The 27,485-nt window shown below is 41.8% G+C and overlaps 1 protein-coding gene and 1 long non-coding RNA gene across 4 annotated transcripts in view; one reads left to right on the top strand and one right to left on the bottom strand.

The window, feature by feature from the left end:
• Positions 1 to 5,542: 5,542 nt before the first annotated feature.
• On the bottom strand, positions 5,543 to 23,465 carry LOC133256867 (uncharacterized). Of its 2 annotated transcripts, none has more exons than XR_009739318.1 (3): positions 23,392 to 23,465; positions 22,796 to 22,896; positions 5,543 to 10,957 (listed from the first exon to the last, which is right to left on the bottom strand). It is a non-coding gene; the product is annotated as an uncharacterized LOC133256867 (long non-coding RNA). The 2 variants fall into 2 exon arrangements; XR_009739319.1 differs by lacking the exon at positions 5,543 to 10,957 and adding an exon at positions 11,780 to 19,557.
• The window catches only part of NLRC4 (NLR family CARD domain containing 4), a 54,418-nt gene continuing 34,284 nt past the window's right edge, over positions 7,352 to 27,485 (top strand). For both annotated transcript variants that reach the window (XM_061432024.1, XM_061432023.1), the window contains exons 1-4: positions 7,352 to 7,439; positions 20,262 to 20,388; positions 22,237 to 22,497; positions 23,406 to 25,379. In XM_061432024.1, coding sequence (XP_061288008.1) covers position 20,388; positions 22,237 to 22,497; positions 23,406 to 25,379 — 2,236 coding nt within the window. In that variant the 5' untranslated portion in view covers positions 7,352 to 7,439; positions 20,262 to 20,387. The remainder of the gene's footprint in view (positions 7,440 to 20,261; positions 20,389 to 22,236; positions 22,498 to 23,405; positions 25,380 to 27,485) is intronic.

The raw sequence follows: 27,485 nt of genomic DNA, 5'->3' as shown, positions 1-27,485 counted from the left end.
TTCTCTGTTATGTTCATGGTGATCTTTATCAAAACTCATTAGCTGAACAACTTTAAATGGGTACAATTTCATGTATGTAAACTGTAAATCAATGCAGTTGATTTGTAAAAAAAAAAAAAAAAAGGCTATATTGCACAAGGAACTCTATTCAACATCTCATAATAACCTATAGTGAAAAATAATCATATACATATATGTATAAATAAATCCTCTTGCTGTACACCTAAAACCAATGCTGCTGTTGCTGCTGCTGCTAAGTCCCTTCAGTCGTGTCCAACTCTGTGTGACCCCATAGACAGCAGCCCACCAGGCTGCCCCGTCCCTGGGATTCTCCAGGCAAGAACACTGGAGTGGGTTGCCGTTTTCTTCTCCAATGCATGAAAGTGAAAAGTGAAAGTGAAGATGCTCAGTCGTGTCCAACTCTTAGCGACCCCATGGACTGCAGCCCACCAGGCTCCTCTGTCCAATTAAAAGATGGACCAATTAAAAGCCGTAAATCAACTGTACATCAATAAAAAACACAAAGAAAGAGGCAAAGGACTTGAACAGACAATTCATAAAATAAGGACTCAGAATTGTCAGCAAAGATGCAAAGAATTCAACTTGACTAATCTAAAGAAAAGCATAATCAAGTAATAGTGAGGTATCATTTTATATTAATCAGATTAGCAAAGATTAAGTGAATGATAATGCAGTGCCCAATGTTACGGGTTTTGGATGATTCATCTCTCAATAGTTACATAGATATATCTTTTCTAAAAAACAATTTGACAAATTGTATATCATACATTCATATGTATGAATGTATAATGTATCATTCATATTCATTCATATGATATATCATACATATCATGCATTCATATCATAAGTATGATTTTATTGCACCCAGACTCTTGAATCTTCCCATACATAGTGAAGTGCTAAAACTCATTAATTTGAGCTGTCTGATTTTTCTCTTGACAAATTTTATTTTAAAATCTTTAAAAAGTGTATTTTCTTTGGCACCAAATTTCTGTTTTTTAGAATTTGTTCTGGGAATTCCCTGGAGGATCAGTGATTAGGACTTGGCGCTCTCATTGCTAGGGTCTGGGTTCAATCCCTGGTTGGGGAACTAAGATCCCACAAGCCATGCAGTGCATCCAAAAAAGAAAAAAGAATTTATTTTAAAAAATGTGCACATTGAGGACATTTATTAAAGATTAAAAACTGGACACAATTTAAATGTCCAGGAGAATGGGTAAGGAAATTGTGGGACATCCATTTAATAAAATGATACACTGAATCATCTTCTTGAGTTATTTCATGATATGGAGGAAAATCTCAAAATTCTTTATGAAGTGAAAAAAAATCTGTTTGTAAAACAATCTACCATGATCCCAATTTGCATATGGTCCTAATATTATATAGATACAAAGATATAAGAAAATATAACTGAAAGGATAACATCTCAAAGTGGCAAGTGGTTATTATTGTGAGTGAGGTCTGCGTTTTTCTATATTAAGCTTTTCTATGTTTTCCAAATTTTCTGAAATTAATATGTATTACTTTTTTAATTTAAAAATATTTTATAAGGATAAAAGCAGTTTACTTTCAAACAGTAAAAAATATATCTCATTCAGTGCTTGCTGTATTTTCTTCATTGAACCAAAGGTAATCATTCATTAATTACATACAAAAAGGCTTTTGCAGAATCAATTTTTTAAAAATAGAAAACAGTATGTTCACTTTTCAAACATAAATAGCCTAATCTAGGACCACCCTCAATAAAATCTGATGGATGAATTATTTTAGATACTAACCAATTATCCCTGCTCATTTTTTCCTCTCAAGAACTTTCTCAGCGGTCCTGAGTCCATTGACCCAGAAATCTAGAGCGTCTGTGGTTGGGAGGAGGAAGCCCCTCCCATCCAGCTTCTGGAGGCTTTCCTACAGCATTCAGGAAGTCTGAAGTTCCCAGCCTTCCGTGAGGAGATGGGAGAAGCAGAGGGAGAGCCAGTGTATCAGGCAGGGGTGGAAAACATGCATTCAAAGGCTGAGATGTAAACTGCTGACTTGGAGCAATAGGAGGAAGGAAGCACACTTTAGCAGTCTCCTGGCATCAGGCAACCAGACATAATGCACATCAGGACATGGAACTTAAACACCCAAAAGCCAAGCACCACACTCAAGTTGAGCGCACCAGCAACATGCTCCATCAGAGGAACTGAGTGGAGGAGAGGATTCTGATCCTCTTCACTGCTGTTAGATGCAGAACTTAGAATACCACCCAGGAAGCAGAGAGAGAGGAAAACATACCAACAGGAGTTTTAAGTTCGAATATGACTAAATTACAGATCTGGATAGACTGAGGGTTCATTGAACTGGAGAAGCTTACCTCAAAATGAATAGATTAGAAGTCTACCATCAACTGAAATGGAGGCTGTATCAGAATAGCAGCTTGATTTATACAGAAAAAAAGTTTGCATATTTCACACCTGAACTTGTTAACTGTGAGATTCATCACTAAATCAAACGAAGGTAGAGTCATCATAGACTTGTTTCAAAATATTTCCATTGTAAAAATGGACTGAGTGGTTAGGGCTGTGCTTTACCTAAAGGAATTATTATATGACTAAAGGTGGACTATCAGTTAAGCCTTGGCCCAACTGTCTTCTGTACACTCTTGCTTCAATTTTTAAGTTACCTGTAGTGGAAAAGTAATTGCAAATAGTTGCTGGGACACTGATCAAGTGTATTTACCCAGATGTCCTGCTTCCCGTACCCTTACCACTCTAACTCACAGAATCATAAATTAGATAGAGATCAGAACTAACTCAACTTCCCACATAAAGCAAATGCTAACCTCCTAGAGAACTGATGCCAATTAATTGCTAAGACAGTACTTCACACGACAAGTACAACAGAACCCACTTCAGCGAGTTTAAGCAGAAAAGGAATTTATTGAAGATATCAGATAACTAACAGAATCTTTAGTGGGGTGCAGAGAACCAGGCCTGGAAGGCTGTGTAGGCAAGAACAGGTAATTTCAGTGCTGGGTCGCTTGGAAACCCTACTGTCTCTGCCTCTGGACTCAGGCTCTGCAGGACAGAGCTGGAGCAACTATGCCACTGCTTTCACAAGAGGGATGTCTCTATGCTGTTTCACCAGGATGGCTTTCACACTGTGACCCCTTGGCGCTCCATTGTAGTCTTATGTTAGCTTCCTATCAGCAGAACCCTGAGGGTAGGTATGTACTCGCTAACTTCAAGGAACGCTGTGAACAAGGATTTCTACAGACATTTGGAGACAGTGTGGGAAGGTGAGGGTGGGATGATTTGAGAGGTTAGCATTGAAACATATACATTACCATCTGTAAAAGAGATATCCAGTGGGAGTTTGATGTATGACTCAAGGAACCCAAAGCCAGAGCTCTGCAACAACCTAGAGGGGTGGGAAGGTGAGGGAGGTGGGAAGGGGGTTCAAGACGGGGGGGACATACGTACACCTAATGTCAACTCATATTGATGTATGGCAAAAACCATCACAATATTGTAATTATCCTCTAATTAAAATAAATAAATAAAATTTTAAGGACTTCCCTGGTGGTTCATAGTTTGGGAGTCTGCCTGCCAGTGCAGGAGACATGAGTTCAATCCCTGGTCCAGGAAAATCCCACATGCCACAGAGCAACCAAGCCTGTGTGCCGCAGCTACTGGGCTCGCGTTCTAGAGCCCGTGTTCCACGACAAGAGAATCCGCTGCAGTGAGAAGCCCTGTTCACTGCAACTAGAGAAGACCTGCATGCAGCAGCAAAGACCCAGTGCAGCTATAAATACATACATACATAGAATAGGGAGAATATTCAAAAAAAGAAAAAACTATTTAATAAATAACTTTTTTTTTTCTTTTAAGAAAAAAGGGTTTCTGGCTTCTGCTTTGTGAAAGTGATTGTCACTCAGTCGTATCTGACTCTTTGTGGCCCCATATACAGTCCATGGAATTCTCCAGGTCAGAACACTGAAGTGGGTAGCCTGTCCCTCCTCCATGGGATCTTCCCAACCCAGGGATCGAACCCAGGTCTCCTGCATTGCAGGCAGATTCTTTACCAGATGAGCCACCAGGGAAGGATTTAGGAATATGGATTTCATAATTTGGGAAACTGTCCAATTATTGGAAGGGTATTTTAAAATTCAAGGAGAGTAAAAGATAATCACCAATTACCCCAAAGAAGTACGTTACCTTAAAGAAGTATCTTTAGGCTTCTTGGCATTTTGAATGAGATTCTGATTCCTTGTAAACAGCATTTATTTGTCATAAACATCTGAGACCTGCTCCCTCTTCCCTAGGCCACGTCCCTGTGGGCATCTGAACACAGCTATCATTACCTCCTTAAGGTGTTTTTTTCTTCTTGCAAAATATCTCCAGCTATTTCAAATGTTAATTTTAGGAGAGGATTTCAGTTGCCTTGAAAATCAACAATCAGTCCTTCCACATTTAGTTTCTCTCACTAAAGCCTCTCTTATATTAGTGTATCTGAATTATTAGGCCAACTGTAAGGAGTAAGGATGGGGAATTATAGATTTTTAAAAAATATGTATATATATAAAACAGAGAATAATAGACACAATATACCCCTACTTCCTAAAGGAGTTAGTCAAGAAGTTTTGACTCTCCTTTTAAGGCATACAAGGAAGTTACCAAACATGAATTAGCCCAGTAACTTCCCCTGCCACTGATTTTCTGGGCCAGAAGACTAGCAAAATTCTAGAACAATTAGAATTATGAGTTGCAGGCCCCCAGGGAGAAAAGTATTGTGACTTTTCCTCTCCTTTTCCATTATACTGAGAGTAAAAGGCATGAGTATCTATAAATGTTTAAAGTCACAGAATAGCACGCAGGTGGTATTTTCAGATACAGTAGCTCAGATGATGTTCAAAAAGTCCTGGAGCAGGCTGGCTAGCCACCATTTTCCTGCTAAGAAGCAAGATGAAACCCACACTTGAATTTAGGTCTTAGCTCCAGATCCCTGGGCATTTCCATTTTGCCACACTCCCCGGACGAGTAAAGGTTGGGAAGAGACTGGGAAGAAAAGTAAAAGGGCGAGGGACATAGCTCTTGGAACTTCTTCAGGATGTCAAAATTTCTAGTACATTATCCATTCTAAAGCTGAGCTTCCCAGGTGGCACAACAGCAAAGAATTTATCTGCCAGTGTAGGAGATGCAAGAGATGCGGGTTTGATCTCTGGGCTGGGATGATCCCCTGGAATAGGAAATGGCAACCCACTCTAGTATTCTTGCCTGGAAAATTCCGTGGACAGAAGAGGCTGGCAGGCTACAGTCCACGGGGTCACAAAGAGTTGAACACAGCTGAGTGAGCACAGCAGAGCATCCATTCTAAATGTATTGAAAACACCTGACTGCAAATCTGTTTGCAAAGCAAAGTGATGAGGCCATATGGAGGATGTGCTTGAATGAAGGGGGATATCATTTTGTCATTTTACCATGACACACTACAGCATTAGTCTCCTGTAGCTGCTGTAACAAAATAACACAGGCTAGGTGGCTCAAAACAACAGAAATTTATTCTCTCACACTCTGGAGGCCAGATGTCCCAAGTCGGCATCACTGGGTGGATACCAAGTTGTCAGCAGGACCACACTCCCTCCAGAGGCTCTAGAAGAAAATCCATTTTTTGCCTCCTCTAGCTTCAGGTGGCTGCCAGCATTCCTTGACTCACAGCCGGTCCAATCACTGTCTCCATGGTCACATTGTCCTTTCCTTTTCTGTTTTGAATCTCCTTCTGCCTCTCTTTTATGTGGACACTTTTTTTTTTTTTATTGCATTTAGTACTTACCCAGATCCAGGGTTATGCCCCCATCTCAAGAGCCTTAACCATATCTACAAAGATACAACATTTACCAATTCCAGGGATTAAGACTTGATACATTAATATTTGGATGGCCCACTATAATCACATTTCCACATTCCCTCTTTCCATCCTGTTTTACATCGTTTGTTATAAAAGTAATAGGTGTTTGTTACAGAAAATCAGAATATATGGGTAAACAAAAGAAGAAAATTTAAAATTATCCCCAAGAGATAAGTACTGTTTATATTGTTGGTGCCTATCTTTATAGTTTTTCTCTGTGAACATACATTTACATATGGATTTAATTAAAAGTTCAAAAATCCAGGCTGATAGCACAGCTCCTGGTCTCACTTCAGAGAAACCCTTCTCATAAGTTGGGAAACACTTGTTAATCCCATAGAAAACCAAGAATGTTGAATTTATTTAGGGTAAAACTTCAGTGTCCCTCTATATCAGATAAGTTAATGTCAGAAAGCTCTTTTTGAAATAAGTTTTGTAACATAAAAAGTTCCTGATTGTGCCAAGGTAGGGGAAACATTATGCAATAACGGCATTCTAAAGACAACTGCTGGGGGAAACGTCTCCATTACTGAAGCCTGGTGTAAACCTGCTTCCTGGAGCTTGTGCTTACAAGCTCTTAATGTGTATGTACAAGCAGGAGCCAGTGAGTCTTCAAAGTCAGGAGGATGCCCTGAATACCATCATGGGACGGATCAACGGTGGTGGTCCATTTGCTCTGTGTTAATCTTGCTCAGGACTCTGGTGACAGAAAGTATGCATTTGCTAAAGTCTCCTGGAATCCGAGGGCTTCTCAGGTGGCGCTGGTGGCAAAGAAGCCACCTGCCAATGCAGGAGACATAAGAGACACGGGTTCGATCCCTGGGTCAGGAAGATCCCCTGAAGATGGGCATAGCAACCTACTCCAGTATTCTTGCCTGGAGAATCCTATGGATAGAGGAGCCTGGCAGGCTGCAGTTCATTGGGTCACACAGAGTTGGACACAACTGAAGCGACTTAGCACACACTCTGGGACCCAAGGTATAGATGATAAGTATGACTTTGGCTGTGGTAGCAACAAACTTTAACTAACTAAATCAGCTCATTTCATTTCTCTTGCTTTCTGTCTTGGTTAACAATAAAATTAATATACATTAAATGTTCAAAACACGTTATTTTCATTTTAAGCTATAGAATGATAAACTAACAGCAACAGGACTCACATTTTGTGAATAAACAGGGAAAAAATGAGTAATTCCTTTCCTGATGTGAATTTCCAGATTTGCATCTTTTAAGCTCATTTCACTTGTACTTACACTCATCTTCTCTTTTTGAACTGGAAGTTCATACTGTGTCCAAACCACTATTACGATGCTTTGAAGAAAAAGAGGAACTTGTCAGTGTTTGCCCTTCCCTTACAATCCCCTGCTGGGAGTGGAGAGACTTCGGACCTATAAGAATACTGGATTTTGTGATGAAACAGAAAGCAAATGAAAACAAATTTTATTTTCATTTTTAGCCACACGATGAGAAACTTTTATTTTAAAAGTGTCTTTTGATCCATCAAGAAGAGGGCAACCGGATTGCTCAGCCAGGTACTGTGGGGACAGAGAATGGGGTATTAAGTGGGTTTTGGAACCAAATATTGACATTTGGATTTACATTCATTTAAAGTTTGCTTCTGGTGGGTATGAAGCCTTAACTCTAAAGAGTGCAGTGTTGCATGACTGGTTGGATTTGCAAGCCGGGAGACTTTAGGAGTCAGGAGTCTGGTCTGCTGGGGTTTCATCCAGTTTTTCAAAACTGAGGTTTAAACTAACGTTAAGTCAGAGGGGTGCATCTGTGTTTACTGTGAGACACAGTGAGGGGAAGGACTTTAAAAATACTTTGGGGCTTTATAGATATGAAACTTACTCTCATTCATGAGACTTCTGTTACAGTTGCAAAAGTTCAGAGCTGAAAAGCTGTGGGGGCACTGCTCAGTCCATCCACTCCCCTGAATTAGGAGAAAGCTGCTATCTAGACAGAGAAGTGAAGGATGCTTGGAGGACCCCTGTTATTGATAGGGTCTTTACAGACTTTATCTCAGTTAATCCTTACGACCCTGGAGGAGAGAGGTGGAAAATGCAGACAGACGTCAAGTGACTTGCTGCAGATTATGCAATGATTGTCTAAAGAATTGTCTAAAGATGGGATACGACCCCACTTCCTGCCACTGTTCTCTTAACAGTTCAGCGACCTTCTATAATACTAATTGTGTTAGCCTGCTCTGGCTGCCATAACTAAATACCACAGACTGGGTGACTTAAACAACAGAAAGTTATTTTCTCACAATCCTGGAGGTTGGAAGTCCAAGGTAGACAGAATGTTGGCAGGTCTGTCTTCTAAGGCTGCTCTCTTAACTTGCAGATGGCTTCCTTCTCCCCGTGTCCTCCCATGATCTCTCCTTAGGGCATGCATCTCTCAGGTCTCTTTGTGTGTCCAAATCTACTCTTCTTATAAGGACACCAGGAAGATTAGAGCTTCAACATATGGATTTCAGGGGGGTGGGGTGAACACAATTAAGCCCATAACATTAACAGCAACAGTAATCTGTGAGATTTCTGGAGTCTACTGGAGATCTAAGTACATTCTAGACTACAACCTTTTTGCTCAAAAGGGAGACAGATAATACCCACTGGTCAGCTCTGTCCCAACTGCTTTCCTGTTTAATTTTATTTATTTGTTTATGACTGTGCTGGGTCTTCGCTGCTGCGTGGGCTTTTCCCTATTTGTGGTGAGTGGGGCTACTCTCCAGTTGCGGTACATGGGCTCCTCATTGCTATGGCTTCTCTTGTAGAGCACAGGCTCTACGGCTCTCAGGCTTCAGTAGCTGAAGCACGTGGGCTCCGTAGTTGTGGCTCCCGGGCTCTGGAGCACAGGGTCAATAGTTGTGGCTTAGTTGCTCTACGGCATGTGGAATGTTCCTGGATCAGGGATCGAACCCATGTCTCCTGTATTAGCAGGCAGATTTCAATTCACTGTACCACCACGGAAGTCCTAACAGCTTATTTCTAATTTTATCCATAAACTGTAGAATGCTCCATAGACATGAGTTTTATGGGTCCTGAGGAAATTCAGTTCTCTAAAGAACTCATGTAACCATTTTGAAGAAAATACGTGTTTTTAGAATTAGTCTAAATATTATTTTCCAAAGCACAAATATAGGAAAAGGACTTCTTCTATGTAATTCAATTATTCTCTGGACATTTTGCTTCAGGGTGAGGGCTGGGGGTGTTCAGAGCTATAGTCAGGGTCCAGGGGAGCAGCTGCTCACAGTCTTATTCTTTATGCCAGTGGGCAACAGAGTGGATGACCTGAGCTTTGGACTACAGGCAGCATTTATTCTTGAGAGAAATAAGTAACAGGTCAACAGTCTGACTAGGTTTCCTAATCTAGTCACAGACTTCTCTGTGGGTAGGAAGACTCTCCAGTATCTAAATTGAATATGAATTTTTAACATCTTTAAAATCAGCTGAGATTCCTGCCTGATGATCCACGTAAAGTTTTAATCACTTTTGCAGACAAGGTGACCGGATGGCTAACTTTGGGTCTAGTTTATTCTGTTTATATATGAATATAAAGAACTTCTTGGCTCCTTCCTGTATCTTCTTCCTCTTTTTTCTGTTCTCACTTAAACTCTGACCCATTCAATGGGAGTCTGATCCACCAAGGGCTGTGTAGGAAGGGAAGAAAGAAACTATAGCAGCTGTTATCCTTTCTGTGTACCAGTCACTATCTCTTGATTGAGGATTCCCAGCCTGTCAGTGCTAGAGCTGGAATTTACCTCAATCCAGGCATCAAAATACAAAATAGGACCTTGCTCATACTCAGGAGTTGTCCCAATCCTTGTTTTCAGGCTCTTTCCCCCATAGCTCTTACCCTGTGCAATTTCTTCTGCCTAGAAATAGCCTTTCCCTTTCAGTTCAGATCAGTCGCTCAGTCATGTCCAACTCTTTGTGACCCCATGAATCACAGCACGCCAGGCCTCCTTGTCCATCACCAACTCCCGGAGTTCACTCAGACTCACGTCTATCGAGTCAGTGATGCCATCCAGCCATCTCATCCTCTGTCGTCCCCTTCTCCTCTTGCCCCCAATCCCTCCCAGCATCAGAGTCTTTTCCAATGAGTCAACTCTTCACATGAGGTGGCCAAAGTTACTGGAGTTTCAGCTTTAGCATCATTCCTTCCAAAGAAATCCCAGGGCTGATCTCCTTCAGAATGGACTGGGTGGATCTCCTTGCAGTCCAAGGGACTCTCAAGAGTCTTCTCCAACACCACAGTTCAAAAGCATCAATTCTTTGGTGCTCAGCCTTCTTCACAGTCCAACTCTCACATCCATACATGACCACAGGAAAAACCATAGCCTTGACTAGACGAAACTTTGTTGGCAAAGTAATGTCTCTGCTTTTGAATATGCTATCTAGGTTGGTCATAACTTTCCTTCCAAGGAGTAAGCGTCTTTTAATTTCATGGCTGCAGTCACCATCTGCAGTGATTTTGGAGCCCAAAGAAATAAAGTCTGACACTGTTTCCACTGTTTCCCCATCTATTTCCCATGAAGTAATGGGACTGGATGCCATGATCTTCGTTTTCTAAATGTTGAGCTTTAAGCCAACTTTTCCCCTCCACTTTCACTTTCATCAAGAGGCTTTTTAGTTCCTCTTCACTTTCTGCCATAAGGGTGGTATCATCTGCATATCTGAGGTTATTGATATTTCTCCCGGCAATCTTGATTCCAGCTTGTGCTTCTTCCAGTCCAGCGTTTCTCATGATGTACTCTGCATATAAGTTAAATAAACAGGGTGACAATAAACAGCCTTGACGTACTCCTTTTCCTATTTGGAACCAGTCTGTTGTTCCACGTCCAATTCTAACTGTTGCTTCCTGACCTGCACACAAATTTCTCAAGAGGCAGATCAGGTGGTCTGAAATGCCTCCCATCTCTTTCAGAATTTTCCACAGTTTATTGTGATCCACACAGTCAAAGGCGTTGGCATAGTCAATAAAGCAGAAATAGACGTTTCTCTGAAACTCTCTTGCTTTTTCCATGATCCAGCGGATGTTGGCATAGCTGTGAAAAGAAGAGAAGTAAAAAGCAAAGGAGAAAAGGAAAGATATAAACATCTGAATGCAGAGTTCCAAAGAATAGCAAGAAGAGATAAGAAAGCCTTCTTCAGTGATCAATGCAAAGCAATAGAGGAAAACAACAGAATGGGAAAGACTAGAGATCTCTTGAAGAAAATCAGAGATACCAAGGGAAAATTTCATGCAAAGATGGGCTCGATAAAGGACAGAAATGGTATGGACCTAACAGAAGCAGAAGATATTAAGAAGAGGTGGCAAGAATACACAGAAGAACTATACAAAAAAGATCTTCACGACCAAGATAATCACGATGGTGTGATCACGCACCTAGAGCCAGACATTCTGAAATGTGAAGTCAAGTGGGCCTTAGAAAGCATCACTACAAACAAAGCTAGTGGAGGTGATAGAATTCCAGTTGAGCTATTCCAAATCCTGAAAGATGATGCTGTGAAAGTGCTGCACTCAATATGCCAGCAAATTTGGAAAACTCAGCAGTGGCCACAGAACTGGAAAAGGTCAATTTTCATTCCAATCCCAAAGAAAGGCAATGCCAAAAAATGCTCAAACTACCACACAATTGCACTCATCTCACACGCTAGTAAAGTAATGCTCAAAATTCTCCAAGCCAGGCTTCAGAAATATGTGAACTGTGAACTTCCTGATGTTCAAGCTGGTTTTAGAAAAGAAAGAGGAACCAGAGATCAAATTGCCTTTCCCCTTTATAGCCTGGTAACTTTAGTTTCATTTAAGAACATTCAAAACTTACCCCCTCCAGGCAGTTAAATATCCCTCCATGGAAGACCTGCTGCTGCTGCTGCTAAGTCACTTCAGTCATGTCTGACTTTGTGCGACCCCATAGACAGCAGCCCACCAGGCTCCCCGGTCCCTGGGATTCTCCAGGCAAGAACACTGGAGTGGGTTGCCATTTCCTTCTCCAATGCATGAAAGTGAAAAGTGAAAGTGAAGTCGCTCAGTCATGTCCGACTCTTTGCGACCCCATGGACTGCAGCCTACCAGGCTCCTCTGTCCATGAGATTTTCCAGGCAAGAGTACTGGAGTGGATTGCCATTGCCTTCTCCGATGGAAGCCCTACTGACATTCAAACTTTTATTGACTTCAATTCACAATAAGTAAGACATCACTACCCAGTGCCAGGATATATAAATAACTGAAACAAAACTTTCACGAAAAAATATAGAATAGTTACAGCATTCTGATAGTTTAAATTTTATTTCACTTTTTAAATTATATTAACCGTAATATACTTCAGAAAATATCAGTTCAGTACAGTCACTCAGTTGTGTCCAACTCTTTGCAACCCCATGAACCACAGCAGGCCAGGCCTCCCTGTCCATCAACAACTTCCAGAGTCTACCCAAACCCATGTCCATTGAGTCGGTGATGCCATCCAACCATCTCATCCTCTGTCTTCCCCTTCTCCTCCCACCTTCAATCTTTCCCAGCATCAGGGTCTTTTCAAATGAGTCAGCTCTTCACATTAGGTGGTCAAAGTGTTGGAGTTTCAGCTTCAACATCAGTCCTTCCAATGAATATTCAGGACTGATTTCCTTTAGGATGGACTGGTTGGATCTCCTTGCAGTCCAAGTGTCTCTCAAGTCTTCTCCAATACCACAGTTCAAAAGCAGCAATTCTTCGGCGCTCAGCTTTCTTTACAGTCCATCTCTCACATCCATACATGACTACTGGAAAAACCATAGCCTTGACTAGACGGACATTTGTTGGCAAAGTAATGGCTCTGCTTTTTAATATGCTGTCTAGGTTGGTCATAACTTTGCAAGGAGCAAGCGTCTTTTAATTTCATGGCTGCAGTCACCATCTGTAGTGATGTTGGAGCCCAAGAATGTAGTCTCCTACTGTATCCACTGTTTCCCCACCTATTTGCCATGAAGTGATTGGACCAGACGCCATGATCTTCGTTTTCTGAATGTTGAGTTTTAAGCCAACTTTTTCACTCTCCTCTTTCACTTTCATCAAGAGGCTCTTTAGTTCCTATTCGCTTTCTGCCATAAGGGTGGGTTTATCTGCATATCTGAGGTTATTGATATTTCTCCCAGCAATCTTGATTCCAGCTTGTGTTTCTTCCAGCCCAGCATTTCTCATGATGTACTCTGCATACAAGTTAAATAAGCAGGGTGACAATATACAGCCTTGACGTACTCCTTTTCCTATTTGGAACCAGTCAGTTGTTCCATGTCCAGTTCTAACTGTGGCTTCCTGACCTGCATACAGGTTTCTCAAGAGGCAGGTCAGGTGGTCTGCTATTCCCATACCTTTAAGAATTTTCCACAGTTTGTTGTGACCCATACAGTCAAAGGCTTTGGCATAGTCAATAAAGCAGAAATAGATGTTTTTCTGGAACTCTCTTGCTTTTTCGATGATCCAGTGGATGTTGGCAGTTTGATCTCTGGTTCCTCTGCCTTTTCTAAAATCAGCTTGAACATCTGGAAGTTCACGGTCGACATATTGCTGAAGTCTGCTTGGAGAATTTTGAGCATTTCTTTGCTAGCATGTGAGATGAGTGCAATTGTAGGGTAGTTTTGAGCATTCTTTGGCATTGCCTTTCTTTGGGATTGAAATGAAAATTGAACTTTTCCAGTCCAGTGGCCACTGCTGAGTTTTCCAAATTTGCTGGCATATTGAGTGCAGCACTTTCACAGCATCATCTTTCAGGATTTGGAATAGCTCAACTGGAATTCCATCACCTCCACTAGCTTTGCTCCTAGTGATGCTTCCTAAGGCCCACTTGACTGCACATTCCAGGATGTCTGGCTCTAGATGAGTGATCCCACCATCGTGATTATCTGGGTCATCAAGATCTTTTTTGTATAGTTCTTCTGTGTATTCTTGCCACCTCTTCTTAATATCTTCTGCTTCTGTTAGGTCCATACCATTTCTGTCCTTTATTGATCCCATCTTTGCATGAAATTTTCCCTTGGTGTCTCTAGTTTTCTTGAAGAGATCTCTAGTCTTTCCCATTCTGTTGTTTTCCTCTATTTCTTTGCATTGATCACTGAGGAAGGCTTTCTTATCTCTCCTTGCTATTCTTTGGAACTCTCCATTCAAATAGGTATATCTTTCATTTTCTCCTTTGCTTTTTGCTTCTCTTTTTTCACAGCTATTTGTAAGGCCTCCTCAGACAGCCATTTTGCCTTTTTGTATTTCTTTTTGTTGGGTATGGGTTGATCCCTATCTCCTGTACAGTGTCACGAACCTCCGTCCATAGTTCATCAGGCAGTCTATCAGATGTAGTCCCTTAAATCTATTTCTCACTTCCACTGTATAATCGTAAGGGATTTGATTGAGGTAATATCTAAATGGTCTAGGGGTTTTCCCTACTTTCTTCAATTTAAATCTGAATTTGGCAATAAGGAGTTCATGATCAGAGGCACATGGCACTGGTATTGTTTTTGTTGACTGTATAGAGCTTCTCCATCTTTGGCTGCAAAGAATATAATCAATCTGATTTCAGTGTTGACCATCTGGTGATGTCCATGTATAGAGTCTTCTCTTGTGTTGTTGGAAGAGGGTGTTTGCTCTGATCAGTGTATTCTCTTGGCAGCATTCTATTAGCCTTTGCCCTGCTTCATTCCATATTCCAAGGCCAAATTTGCCTGTTACTCCAGGTGTTTCTTGACTTCCTACTTTTGCATTCCAGTCCCCTATAATGAAAAGGACAACTTTTTTGGGTGTCAGTTCTAGTAGGTCTTGTAGGTCTTCATAGAACCATTCAACTTCAGCTTCTTCAGCATTACCGATCAGGGCATCGACTTGGATTACCGTGATATTGAATGATTTGCCTTGGGAATGAACAGAGATCATTCTGTTGTTTTTGAGATTGCATCCCAGTACTGCATTTCAGATTCTTTTGTTGACCATGATGGCTACTCCATTTCTTCTAAGGGATTCCTGCCCACAGTAGTAAATATAATGGTCATCTGAGTTAAATTCACCCATTCCCATCCATTTAAGTTCACTGATTCCTAAAATGTCAATGTGCACTCTTGCCATCTCCTGTTTGAACACTTCCAATTTGCCTTGATTCATGGACCTGACATTCCAGGTTCCTATGCAATATTGCTCTTTACAGCATTGGACCTTGCTTCCATCACCAGTCACATCCACAACTGGGTGTTGTTTTTGCTTTGGCTCCATCCCTTTATTCTTTCTGGAGTTTTTTCTCCACTGATCTCCAGTAGCATATTGGGCACCTACCAACCTGGGGAGTTCATCTTTCACTGTCCTGTCTTTTTGCCTTTTCGTACTGTTCATGGGGTTCTCAAGGCAAGAATACTGAAGTGGTTTGCCATTCCCTTCTCCAGTGGACCACGTTTTGTCAGAACTCTCCACCATGACCCATCCGTCTTGGGTGGCCCTACATGGCATGGCTCATAGTTTCATTGAGTTAGACAAGGCTGTGGTCCATGTGATTAGATTGGTTAGTTTTCTGTGAGTGTGGTTTTCAACCTGTCTGCCTGCCCTCAGTTGATATCATGACCTGCTAATGAGTTCAGCAGTTTGAAAAATTGTCCTCAAGGACACTCTTTCATCCTTTGACAGCTTTTCTTGCTTCTCTTGCCTCTGAAAGCCGCAGATGCTTGGCACCTCACACCGGTGCACTGGGGTCCAGTTCTCTGGTGTCCCATACATGAGTCATCTAGGAAGCTCCATTTTAATCTCATTTATTTGTCCAGTGATGAAAAGTTTGGCCCTAAGAGCATGACTATTTGTATCTTAGCTGGGTGTTCGTCACATATTTGACATTTAAACAAATCATTTCAGACACCTCCCTCCTTTATATAATTTAATTTTTAATAATAGTCATATGACAGGATTAATGATAGTAATGGCAAAAAGGAAACTCAGTGACAATTTTCTTTTTTTTTAATTTAATGTGGCAAAATACATGTATCATGATATCTACCATCTTAACCATTTTTTAAAAATAGACATTGGATTTTATTTTATTTATTTTTTGGCCATGCCATATGGATTGTAGGGTCTTAGTTCCTGGAACCAATGCCTCTGCAGTGGAAGCAGAGTCTTGACCACTGGACCGCCAGGGAACTGCCCTATCTTAAGCAGTTTTAAGTGTACAGTTCAGTAGCAGTTATGTATAGTCACACTGTGGTAGAATCTCCAGAACTTTTGCATATTGAAAAACTGAAATTGTCTCCATTAAGCAAGAATGCCCCATTTCCATTCTCCCAACATTTCCTGGCAACCACCATTCTACTTCCTGTTTCTATGAATGTTTTGGCTACTCTAGACATTTCATGTAAGTTAAAACACACAGTTTGCATTTTTTATGACTAGTTTATTTCAGTTAACATCATGTCCTCAAATTTCAGCAGTATTGTAGCTTATGACAGTAGCTTCCTTCCTTTCCTTGGGACAAGATAATCTCTAAATCTGCCCATGTTGCAGCAAATAGCATAATTTCATTCTTTTTTATGTCTGAGTAATATTCCATTGTGTATATATACTACAACTTCTCCATCCATTCCTCTGTTGATGGACATTTAGTTTGCTTAAACCTAGGAATATTATTCAGCCATAAAGAATGAAATTATGTCATTTGAAGCAGTATGAATGGATCTAGAGATTATCAGAGTAATTGAAATAAGTTAGACAGAGAAGACAAATATCATAAGATACCACCCATATGTGGAATCTAATTTTTTAAAAAGAGATACAAATGAACTTATTTACAAAACAGAAACAGACTTACAGATAATGACGACAAACTTATGGTTCCAAAAGGGAAATGTCGGGTTAGCAGGGAGGGACAAATTAGGAGCTTGAGATGAACATACACACCAGTGACCTTCCCAACCTAGGGATCAAACTTAGGTCTCCCACATTGCAGGCCGATTCTTTACTGTCTGAACCACCAGGGAAGTCCCAAACATTCACGCACTACTATATGTAAGATAGATAACCAACAAGGACCTACCGCATAGCACAGTAGGTTCTACTCAATATTCTATGATAAACTGTATGAGGAAAGAATCTAAAAAAGAATGAATATGTGTATATGTATAACTGGATCACTTAGCTGTAGACCTGAAACTAACACAACATTGAAAATGAACTATACTCCAATAAAATTATAATATTTAAAAATAAATAAAATATGATTCCAAGGTTTCAGGCATCAGTCCCAGTGTTCTGTCTCTTTCTGCCCTGAGAAATAGAAATTATATAACTTGTTTTCTACTACACAGACTAGGGAGGATTCACAAGTCTGGCCTGGTGAGCTTCCAGGAAATAAATTTTAAGTGTTTATATAAAGCTTATTCACACTTTCTTGATCTAGAAGTTACACAAGAAACAGCAGAGAACTGAAATAAACCAGGCTCTGAAGAGAGGGAACTCTAAATGTAGGCAGAAGGGTTGAACTGCGACACCCCATAGCACCCACAACTTGGAAAACAGGAGGTTTTATTCTAGGCCTTAGGTGCTTTAGGAGCTGCATCACGATTAATGTTCACCATCATTTCCTGTTTTTCTGTTCTGATTGCTTTTGCTATGTAATAAACTGCCTTAACTTGGATGGTAAAAATAAAACAAAACAAAATAAAATAAATATGGGAATGCAAACAATTCTCAAAAAGAGAAAAATTGAAGAATTTACACTACCTGATTTCGAGAGTTACTATAAGGATACAGTAATCAAGACAGTGTGATATTGGCATAAAGACAGACATAAATCAGTGGAACAGAATAGAGTCCAGAAATAGATTCACAAATTCAATGGGTAAAAAATATTCTTCTCAACCAGTCATGATGGAAACATTGTATACCCCAATGGAAAAAAAGTGAAACTCAACTCCTTATCTCACATCATAACCAAGAAAATTATCTCACAATGCATCAGTGGGGATTTCCCTGGTGGTCTAGCAGTTAAGAGTCTGTCTGCCAGTGTAGGAGACACAGGTTCAATCCCTGGTCCAGGAAATAAAATCACACGTGCTGTGGAGCAACGAAGCCCACGCACCACAACTACTGAGCCCACAAGCTCTGGAGCCCATGTGCCGCAGCAAGAGAAGCCACTGCACCAAGAAGCCCATGGATCACAGCTAGAGCACAGCCTCCACTTGTTAAAACGAGGGAAAGCCTAGGAGCACCAACGAAGACCCAATGCAGCCAAAAATAAGCAGACAAATAAATGAATGGGACCCAAATAAAATCTAAACTTACAAAACCTCTAGAAGAAAATAGGTGAAAATCTTTGTAACTCAGTATATGAATGCTTTTGTTGATAGGACACAAAAAACATGAATCAAAGAAGAAAAAATTAGTAAGTTGGGCTTCATAAAAACAAAAATGTTTTGCTCTTCAAAAGATGCAGAAGAATAAAAGGCAAACCGTTGTACTAATCATATTTTTTATTTTCCATGTTTTATGGAAATAGAAACATATGTGTAAAAAGATACTTGTCCATGAATGTGCATAGAAGCTTCATTCATGACACCGAAAAACTGGAAACAAACCAAATGTCTATCAACAGAACTAATAGGTAAATGGAACTTTTCCAACAGTGAAATACCGCTCAGCCATTTAAAAAGGACTGAACTATCAACATCTGCAAACAATAAGGCAAAATTTAACAGCACAATAGTAAGTGAAAGGAGCCAGACACAAGAGTAACACTACATTTGTCCATTTACATGAATTTCCAGAACAGGCAGGGGGTTCCCAGGTGGCTCAGTGGTAAAAGAGTCTGCCTGCCAATGCAGGAGACTCAGGAGATGTGGGTTCCAACCTTGGGTTGGGAAGATCCCCTGGAGGAGGAAATGGCCACCCATTCTAGTATTCTTGCCTGTAAAATTCTACAAACAGAGGACATAGGTGGGCTACAGTCCATAGGGTCGAAAAGAGTTGGACACAACTGAGCACACATGTTGCCCTAATGGTCTGGTAGCAAGCGATGAGAATGAAGACAGAACACGAAATCCGGTGCAATGGGTCAAGGAACCTGCAGCCTCTATTGGACTGAGGTGCAGAGTCCACTCTGAGTCCAGGTTTTATTCCTAATTGCAGACTACAAGACTTTCTTTGATCTTATCTTTCTCAAGACACTACACTGACATAGTCCAGATCTCCTTGTTTTCCCACCCCAGGCCTTCCCCTTCTCAGCTAGTCTTGGACAATTAGCAAGTGTGTAGGCAGCATTCACGGAGAAGGCAATGGCACCCCACTCCAGTACTCTTGCCTGGAAAATCCCATGGATGGAGGAGCCTGGTAGGTTGCAGTCCATGGGGTCGCTGAGAGTCAGACACAACTGAGCGACTTCACTTTCACTTTTCACTTTCATGCATTGGAGAAGGAAATGGCAATCCACTCCAGTGTTCTTGCCTGGAGAATCCCAGGGACGGGGGAGCCTGGTGGGCTGCCGTCTATGGGGTCACACAGAGTTGGACACGACTGAAGTGGCTTAGCAGCAGCAGCAGCAGGCAGTGTTCATGCCTGACTCTGACCCGGTGTTCCAAGGTCCATGCTTTCACAATCCCAGTCATACTCCCTTCTGGGTCTGGTCTTGGGGTTTGTAACAAGGCAATTATTCTAAGAAAAACATGAAAGATAATCATTAACACAGTTTCTTAATATATGCTGTATTTCCAGGTGCTATTTCTGTGAAATTTCTCAAGGCTGTGAAAGTACATTATTAGGAATTCCCACTACACACACACACGTGCTAGAATGGGCAAAAGTAATTTATAGTTAAAGAAATCAGATCAGTGGTTGCTTTGATGGGGACTATAAAGAGGCACAAGGGAACTTTCTGCACTGATGGGAATTTTCTAAATCTTGACTGGGGTAAAATTAACTTTGGTGTGTACATTTGTGAAAGTTCCTTATATTTTATTGCTTGTAAAGCATATGTCAATGGGATTGATTTTTAAAACGAGGCAGTTTTGGGACTCCCCTGGAGATGCAGTGGTTAAGATTTTGCCTTCCAGGGCAGGGAGTGTGGGTTCAAGCCCTGGTCAGGGAGCTAAGACCCCGTATGCCTCGGCCAAAGAACCAAAACATAAAACAGAAACAGTGTTGTAACAAATTCAGTAAAGACTATAAAAATGGTCCACATCAAAAAATCTTAAAAAAATAAATGAAGCAGTTTAATACTTAACTGGTACAGAAAGGTCTCAAAAACTTCAGTAGATGAAAAAAACAGATGTCAAACATTATGTAATCCGTGTTCTTCTTGGTGTTGGAAAAAAAGGACAGTGACAAGGGTTGCCTCCTGATAGTTTCTGTCTTGTTAGTTTTACAGAATGAGGAGCCATTTTACAGAAAGAAGAGGATAATATTGGAGTCATTATTGGATTTCTCCATTTGGAAATAATATTGTCTTTTAGATACAGAAAGCTGGGAAGTTTTTATTCAGAAAAAGTAAGTATACTAAAAATCAAATCTGCCTGGTTACATAGTGTGCTTTCAAATATGGGTGGTATTGAATAGAAAAATCAATTCATGCCTTCCTTCGATCAGTTATATATGGAATTCCCATCATATATTCTGTGACTTGGAGAATTCAGTTATAAATATGGTGGCCTGTGATAAATGGCAGAACCACAGATAAGCCACAAAGAGTGATGGTTTTAAAATATTGGTTCCCTGCCATCGCCTGCTCTAACATTGTGTAGATCTAAGTGGCAACCAAAATGTAACTCTTTCCACCTTGATGACCATGTCTAGAGTATGCTGTCCAATGTAGTTAGTAGCAAGTAGCCATACGTGTCTATTTAAAATGTGAATTTAAATAAACAAAAATTAAATAAAATTTAAAATCCAGTCACACAAGCCACACTTCAACTGCTCAATAGCCACATGTGACTAATGGCTCCACTGCTAGACAGAACAAGTATAGAACATGTGTACATCTCAGAAAATGTGGTGACATTCCAGCTGAGGTTAGCAGTAGGGATCAGCGACAGAGACAAGGGGGACCTTGGATGGGACTCTGGAGGTCTGAGCACCCGACGATGCAGTTCAGATCAGAGGCCTTGGGGTGTTTGGGAGCAGATATCCATGTGGATTTGTCAAGAAAGATTTGAAAAGCAGGAGCTGCCTAGCCCGGGAGAAAAGTAATGCAGACAATGTCTGAGAGTACGACACCAGAGAGACATTTCTCAGAGCTGGCAGGGACTGCCTGGGAGAGTTAGATCTTGGCAAATCAGACATGAGACAGCTTTTCCAGAGAACCTCACCATGAGAGATGAGAGTTTTGCAGTGATACTCTTCAGAAAACACCAAATTTCACCTCAGATAAAATGTGCTACTCCTTTGAGTGGTGGCAACAGAATAATGGCTAACAATAGTAGCTAACATTTATTGAGCTATTACTTTCTATGAAATACTATACATGAATTCTCACTACAACTTCATAAGTAACTTCTCAACTCCATTGTACAGATAAGGAACCAATGGTATACTGGAGCTGGTTCTTACTGTTTTATGAGATCTGATTGCTGAATGTTTATGCTTTATGCTAGCCAGCTGACATCCATTGTTAGCTTGAAATTGGCCACAGTGGAAATATTTATAATGTGCACATTGGTATGTGTTATATATGAATTTGGGCCTTTACCCTCAGAGAGGCAGTGTTTTCAATGGTTAGCAGCACAGCACTGAAACAGGCTCAGAGAGGCTTAGCAACTTGCCAAGGCTTCCCTGTTGGCTCAGATGGTAAAGAATCTGTCTGCCAATGCAGGAAACCTGGGTTTGATCCCTGGGTTGGGAAGATTCCCTGGAAAAAGAAATGGCAACCCACTCCAGTATTCTTGCCTGGAGAATTCCGTGGACAGAGGAGCCTGGCGGGCTACAGTCCATGAGGTCACAAAGAGTCAGACTTGACTGAGCAACTAACACTTTCACTTTCTCAAGGTTACACAGACGGTAGCAACTGGCAGATTGTATGCCAGTCTCCTTGTTTGAAAGCCCAACATCTTGCCCCTCTGACCTTACTCTTGTACAGCAAGGACAAGATTACTCACTTTACTTTGTTATCAGAGAATAAAACATCTTGTTCACCAAGGACTCTGATGTTAGGAATGAAGGGCTTTACAGAGCTCTGCTTGAAGGCCTGGAATTCAAGCATTCAGTATTCCCATAATTCAAGATAGGTCCAAAGGAGGTGGTGGTGGGTGGACAAATGACCCTAATGCTCTGGCAACATGATGCTAGTATACATATTTTGTATAAATGAATAAATATGTGTATTTCCTCTTACTCCCTCAGTGAATTTCATAAAGGAGAACAGTCAAGTTCTCATTCAAAGGATGGGAATGACTGTGATAAAGCAAATTTTGGATGAGCTATTTGTATGGAATGTTATGAATTACGAAGAAGTAAATGTCATTTGCGGCGAGAAGTTTGAGCAGGACGCTGCGAGAGGGGTCATTCACATGATTTTGAAGAAAGGTTCAGAAGCCTGTAACCTCTTTCTTAAATCCCTTGAAAAGTGGAACTATCCTCTGTTTCAGGAATTGCATGGACTAAGTAAGTATCAGTTTGCTTTTATATTTTCTACAAATAGAATAAACCATGAAGAAGATCCATAATCCCCATGACAGAGCCTCTGCTCTCGTCCCTTTTCATATTCCTGGGCTGTGAGCTTTGGTCACATTCAGGAAAAGCTCAGACACTCTCAGGAAAAAGAAAAACACTCCCACTAGATTACTTGATGGTGAAGCCAAATAAGAAACTCCAAGGTCAGGGAATAAATGATTTAGCATAGTCTGACTTCAGAATCAAACTGGATAATGAAGGTACTTAAGTAGTCAAAGCAAGGACTCACCTGGCAGTTCAGTGGTTAAGACTCCACACTTCCACTGCAGGGGGCACAGGTTCAATCCCTGGTCAGGGAACTAAGATCCATCATGCCAAGTGCCCACACCCCTTAAAAAGAGGAGTCAATGCAGTAGTAGTTTTCAACATTCCTCAATCTGATGAGGACCATCTTTGGACAAGTGGCCCCATGACTACCTACTCTGATCCAAGCTCCATGCTAAAGAGAGCCTGACTGACTAAAGCAGCATGATTCTGCTTTTCATGAAATATTAATCAAGGTTAACTCTTGATTTGCTGGGCGTCACCCCAGGCCATCATTCTAAGCCATTTCCCCACTAGACTCATGTACTTTCCTTATCCCAAACACTGGCTCCTCTCCTTTCCAATCAGCTGCTACAAAGTTTGGTGGTGGAAATGAAGAAACAGAAGGGGAATGAGGGTAAAGGGTAACAGGGAAAAGCAGGAGTAAATATCTGGAACCCTTTCTGCCAGTCCAGAACTGGGGAAGGAAATTAAAGTCAGATTCTCAGCACCACCCTTTCCTTCCTCTTCCTGAACGCTAAGTTCTGAGGAGACACAGAACCGGGTCCTTTTTAACCTCACCTCTTCTCTAACAGGTCTTTTTCATCAGATGTCAGAAGAAGACTTAGATGATTTGGCTCAGGAATTAAAGTACTTCTATCAGAGCCCATCTTTTCTCAACTTCTATCCCCTGGGTGAAGATATTGACATCATGTTTAATTTGAAAAGCACCTTCACAGAACCGGTGCTATGGAAGAAGGATCAACACCATCACCGCCTGGAGCAGCTGACCCTGAGCGGCCTGCTGGACACTCTTCAGAGCCCCTGCATCATCGAAGGGGAATCGGGCAAAGGGAAGTCCACTCTGCTGCAGCGAATCGCCATGCTCTGGGCCTCTGGAGAGTGCCAGGCTCTCACCAAGTTCAAATTAGTCTTCTTTCTTCGTCTGAGCAGGGCCCAGGGTGGACTCTTCGAAACCCTGTCTGACCAACTCCTGGATATACCTGATGTGATCAGTAAGCAGACTTTCATGGCCAGGCTGCTGAAGTTACGGCAAAGGGTTCTTTTTCTGCTTGATGGCTACAATGAATTCAAGGCCCAGAACTGCCCAGAAATTGAAGCCCTGATAAAGGAAAACCACCGCTTCAAGAATATGGTTATCGTCACCACCACCACAGAGAGCCTGAGGCACATCCGGCAGTTTGGGGCACTGATTGCCGAGGTGGGGGATATGACTGAGAGCAGTGCCCAGGCTCTCATCCAGGAAGTGCTGAGAAAGGAGTTCGCTGAAGGCTTGTTGCTCCAAATTCAGAAATCCAGGTGCCTGAGGAATCTGATGAAGACCCCTCTTTTTGTGGTCATCACTTGTGCAATTCAGATGGGGAAAAGTGAGTTCCACTCTCACACACAAACCACACTGTTCTGCACCTTCTACGATCTGCTAATAAATAAAAACAGGCACAAACGTAAAGGGCTGGCTCCGAGTGAAGTCACTCAGAGCTTGGACCACTGTGGAGACCTAGCTCTGGAGGGTGTGTTCTCCCGCAGGTTTGATTTCGAACCAGACGACTTGTCCAATGTGAACGAGGATGTCCTGCTGACAACAGGACTCCTCTGTAAATACACAGCGCAACGGTTCAAGCCAAAGTATAAATTCTTTCACCAGTCATTCCAGGAGTACACAGCAGGACGCAGACTCAGCAGTTTACTGACGTCTGGAGAACCAGCAGAGGTAACCAAGGGGAATGGTCACCTGCAGAAAATGGTTTCCATTTCAGACATTACATCCAAGTACAGCAACTTGCTCCTGTACACGTGCGGCTCATCTGCTGAAGCCACCCGGACTGTTCTGAAACACTTGTCATCAGTGTATCAACATGGCAGTCTCCTTGGACTTTCCGTCACCAAGAGGCCTCTCTGGAGGCAGGAATCTATGCAAAATATGAAAAGCACCACTGTGCAAGAAATTCTGAAAGCCATAAACATCAATTCCTTTACAGAGTGTGGAATCAACTTATTCCATGAGAGTATATCCACATCTAGCCTGAGCAAAGAATTTGAAGATTTCTTTCGTGGTAAAAGCTTATATATCAACTCAGAGAATATCCCTGACTACTTATTTGACTTCTTTGAAGACTTGCCTAACTGTGCAAGTGCTCTGGACTTCGTTAAACTGGACTTCTATGGGGGAGCTGTGAGAGACATAAGCGGGAACCAGGATCAAGAGTTCTCAGGAACCTACATTCCCAGCAGGGCTGTGTCTTTGTTCTTCAACTGGAAGCAGGAGTTTAAGACCTTGGATGTCACACTCCGGGATTTCTGCAAGTTGAGTAAGAAAGATATCAAATATCTGGAGAAAATATTCAGCTCAGCTACAAGCCTCAGGTTGCACATTAAGAGATGTGTCGGAATGGCTGGAAGCCTCAGTTCAGTCCTCAGCACCTGTAAGAACATTCATTCCCTCATAGTGGAAGCCAGTCCCCTTACCCTAGAAGACGAGCAGCATATCACATCTGTGACAAACCTGCAGACCTTGGGTGTTCATGACCTACAGATTCAACGGCTGCCAGGTATTGTGAATACCAGCAGTTTAAGCTGTAATCCAACCTGGTTATTTACTGCAGAAATATTAGCCATCATTTGTTTTGCCTGAAATTTTCCAATAGTTTCTACCAGGAGTCAGGACTTAGAAGGGAAGTAGGAGGGCTTAAGAGAGAGTTCCTTGCTGGGGGAAGGCTGTCAGGTTGGGAGGCCCTAGGGTGGATTCCCAGAACTGAAGCCCTAGAGTCTGACTGCATAGCTATGTGGTAGCGTGTATGGTGGTGTGTGAGTGTGCGTGTGTATGTAGGTGTGTGTGTGCATGTGTATGTATACAGTAGGTTAAGCTTGTTTTCTGTGATCCCTCCATCTTGTCAGCATCTCTGTCTCAACCCAACACTCACTCCTTTCCTACCAAGTAGCACCTGTCCTTGGAGAAGGCAATGGCACCCCACTCCAGTACTCTTGCCTGAAAAATCCCATGGACGGAGGAGCCTGGTGGGCTGCAGTCCATGGGGTCTCTAAGAGTCAGGCACGACTAAGCGACTTCACTTTCACTTTTCACTTTCATGCATTGGAGAAGGCAATGGCAACCCACTCCAGTGTTCTTGCCTGGAGAATCCCAGGGACGGGGAGCCTGGGGGCTGCCGTCTATGGGGTCACACAGAGTCAGACACGACTGAAGCGACTTAGCAGCAGCAGCAGCACCTATCCTTCTTTGAAGTCTGGGAGGAAAACCACCCATTAATCGATCGCCTGTAGAAGCTAGTGGCCAGTTGTGTCATTAGACTCTTAACTAGGACATTGCAGCACACACCCAGTCCCACCTCCACCTCAAGTTATCATTTATTTTGAAAGAAAATTTGGGGAACAGGTTTTGTCTAACATGAAGAAATTTGAGACATCAGACACAATACATATGGGGTAAATCTTTCTGGGTAAAGGGGAGTTTTCACCAAATTCAAAATAGCACTAAAGGTCTACCTGTGTAGACCCTTACCTGTGTAGACCAGCCACACCTGTGTAGATCCCTCCTGTTGACCAGAGCAGGGGCTGCTGAGTTCTGTGTAGTTATGGGTGGATAGGAGCCTTGCTTTATGTGCCTGTAATCTGAGATTGGTTTTCATCCGCAAATGATTTCCCTTTTGGCTCTGCCTCAGTTGTCACCACGTAAGGGGATAAGCTTTGCAACCTTCTACTCAATGCAAGAGTCCCTTCTATGAGGTTCTGGATAGTTACTCAGACTATTAGTCTACCTTCTGTGCTAGAAGGCTTACCGTCTCCTCTTGATGGCAATTCCTTTGTGCCAATTTGGCAAACTGGTCACTTATAGGCAGAATTTGATCTACATACTATTTAAAATTTATTTTTTAATGTTGGCCAATATTTTGTTCTTAATAGTTTACATTTATTTTTTGAGTAAGGTATTCACATGGTCCAAATTATAAAATAATTTATAATGAAAAGTCTCCTTCCTTTCCCTCTCCCCTCACAATGATTCTTTTCCTTGAAGGAGCTGTCAGCATTTTGAAGTTGGGAGATGTCATATGAAAATAGAGGATTTTCATTTCTCTTAAAACTTACAGACTTGACAACTGCACTTGGTAACAACTGGCTAGAGCTTCATGATCGGATCCTATGCTCTTTGGACAAGACACATACTCTCCAGTAAGACACAGAGGTCACCTGTTCTACTTCTTGTAATAACATCATCTCTCTCACCCTCTCTGACATTTGAGTTTGTAATCAGCACTTATTTTTTCTTACAGCTAGGATCTAGTCACTCGGAGAAGGCAATGGCACCCCACTCCAGTACTCTTGCCTGGAAAATCCCATGGATGGAGGAGCCTGGTGGGCCGCAGTCCATGGGGTCGCTAAGAGTCGGAGAAGACTCAGCGACTTCACTTTCACTTTTCACTTTCCTGCATTGGAGAAGGCAATGGCAACCCACTCCAGTGTTCTTGCCTGGAGAGTCCCAGGGACGGGGGAGCCTGGTGGGCTGCAGTCCATGGGGTCGCACAGAGTCAGACACGACTGAAGCGACTTAGCAGCAGCAGGGTCTAGTCACTACTGAAGGGCATGTAGGTTATTTTCTGCTTGGGCAATTATAAGTAAAGCTACTATAAACATTATTGTGC

Source organism: Bos javanicus, chromosome 11 (genome assembly GCF_032452875.1).
Source record: "Bos javanicus breed banteng chromosome 11, ARS-OSU_banteng_1.0, whole genome shotgun sequence".
Classification (NCBI taxonomy): domain Eukaryota; kingdom Metazoa; phylum Chordata; class Mammalia; order Artiodactyla; family Bovidae; genus Bos; species Bos javanicus.
Note: the sequence above shows the minus strand (reverse complement) of the source record. Positions and strands in the feature narration are given on the sequence as shown.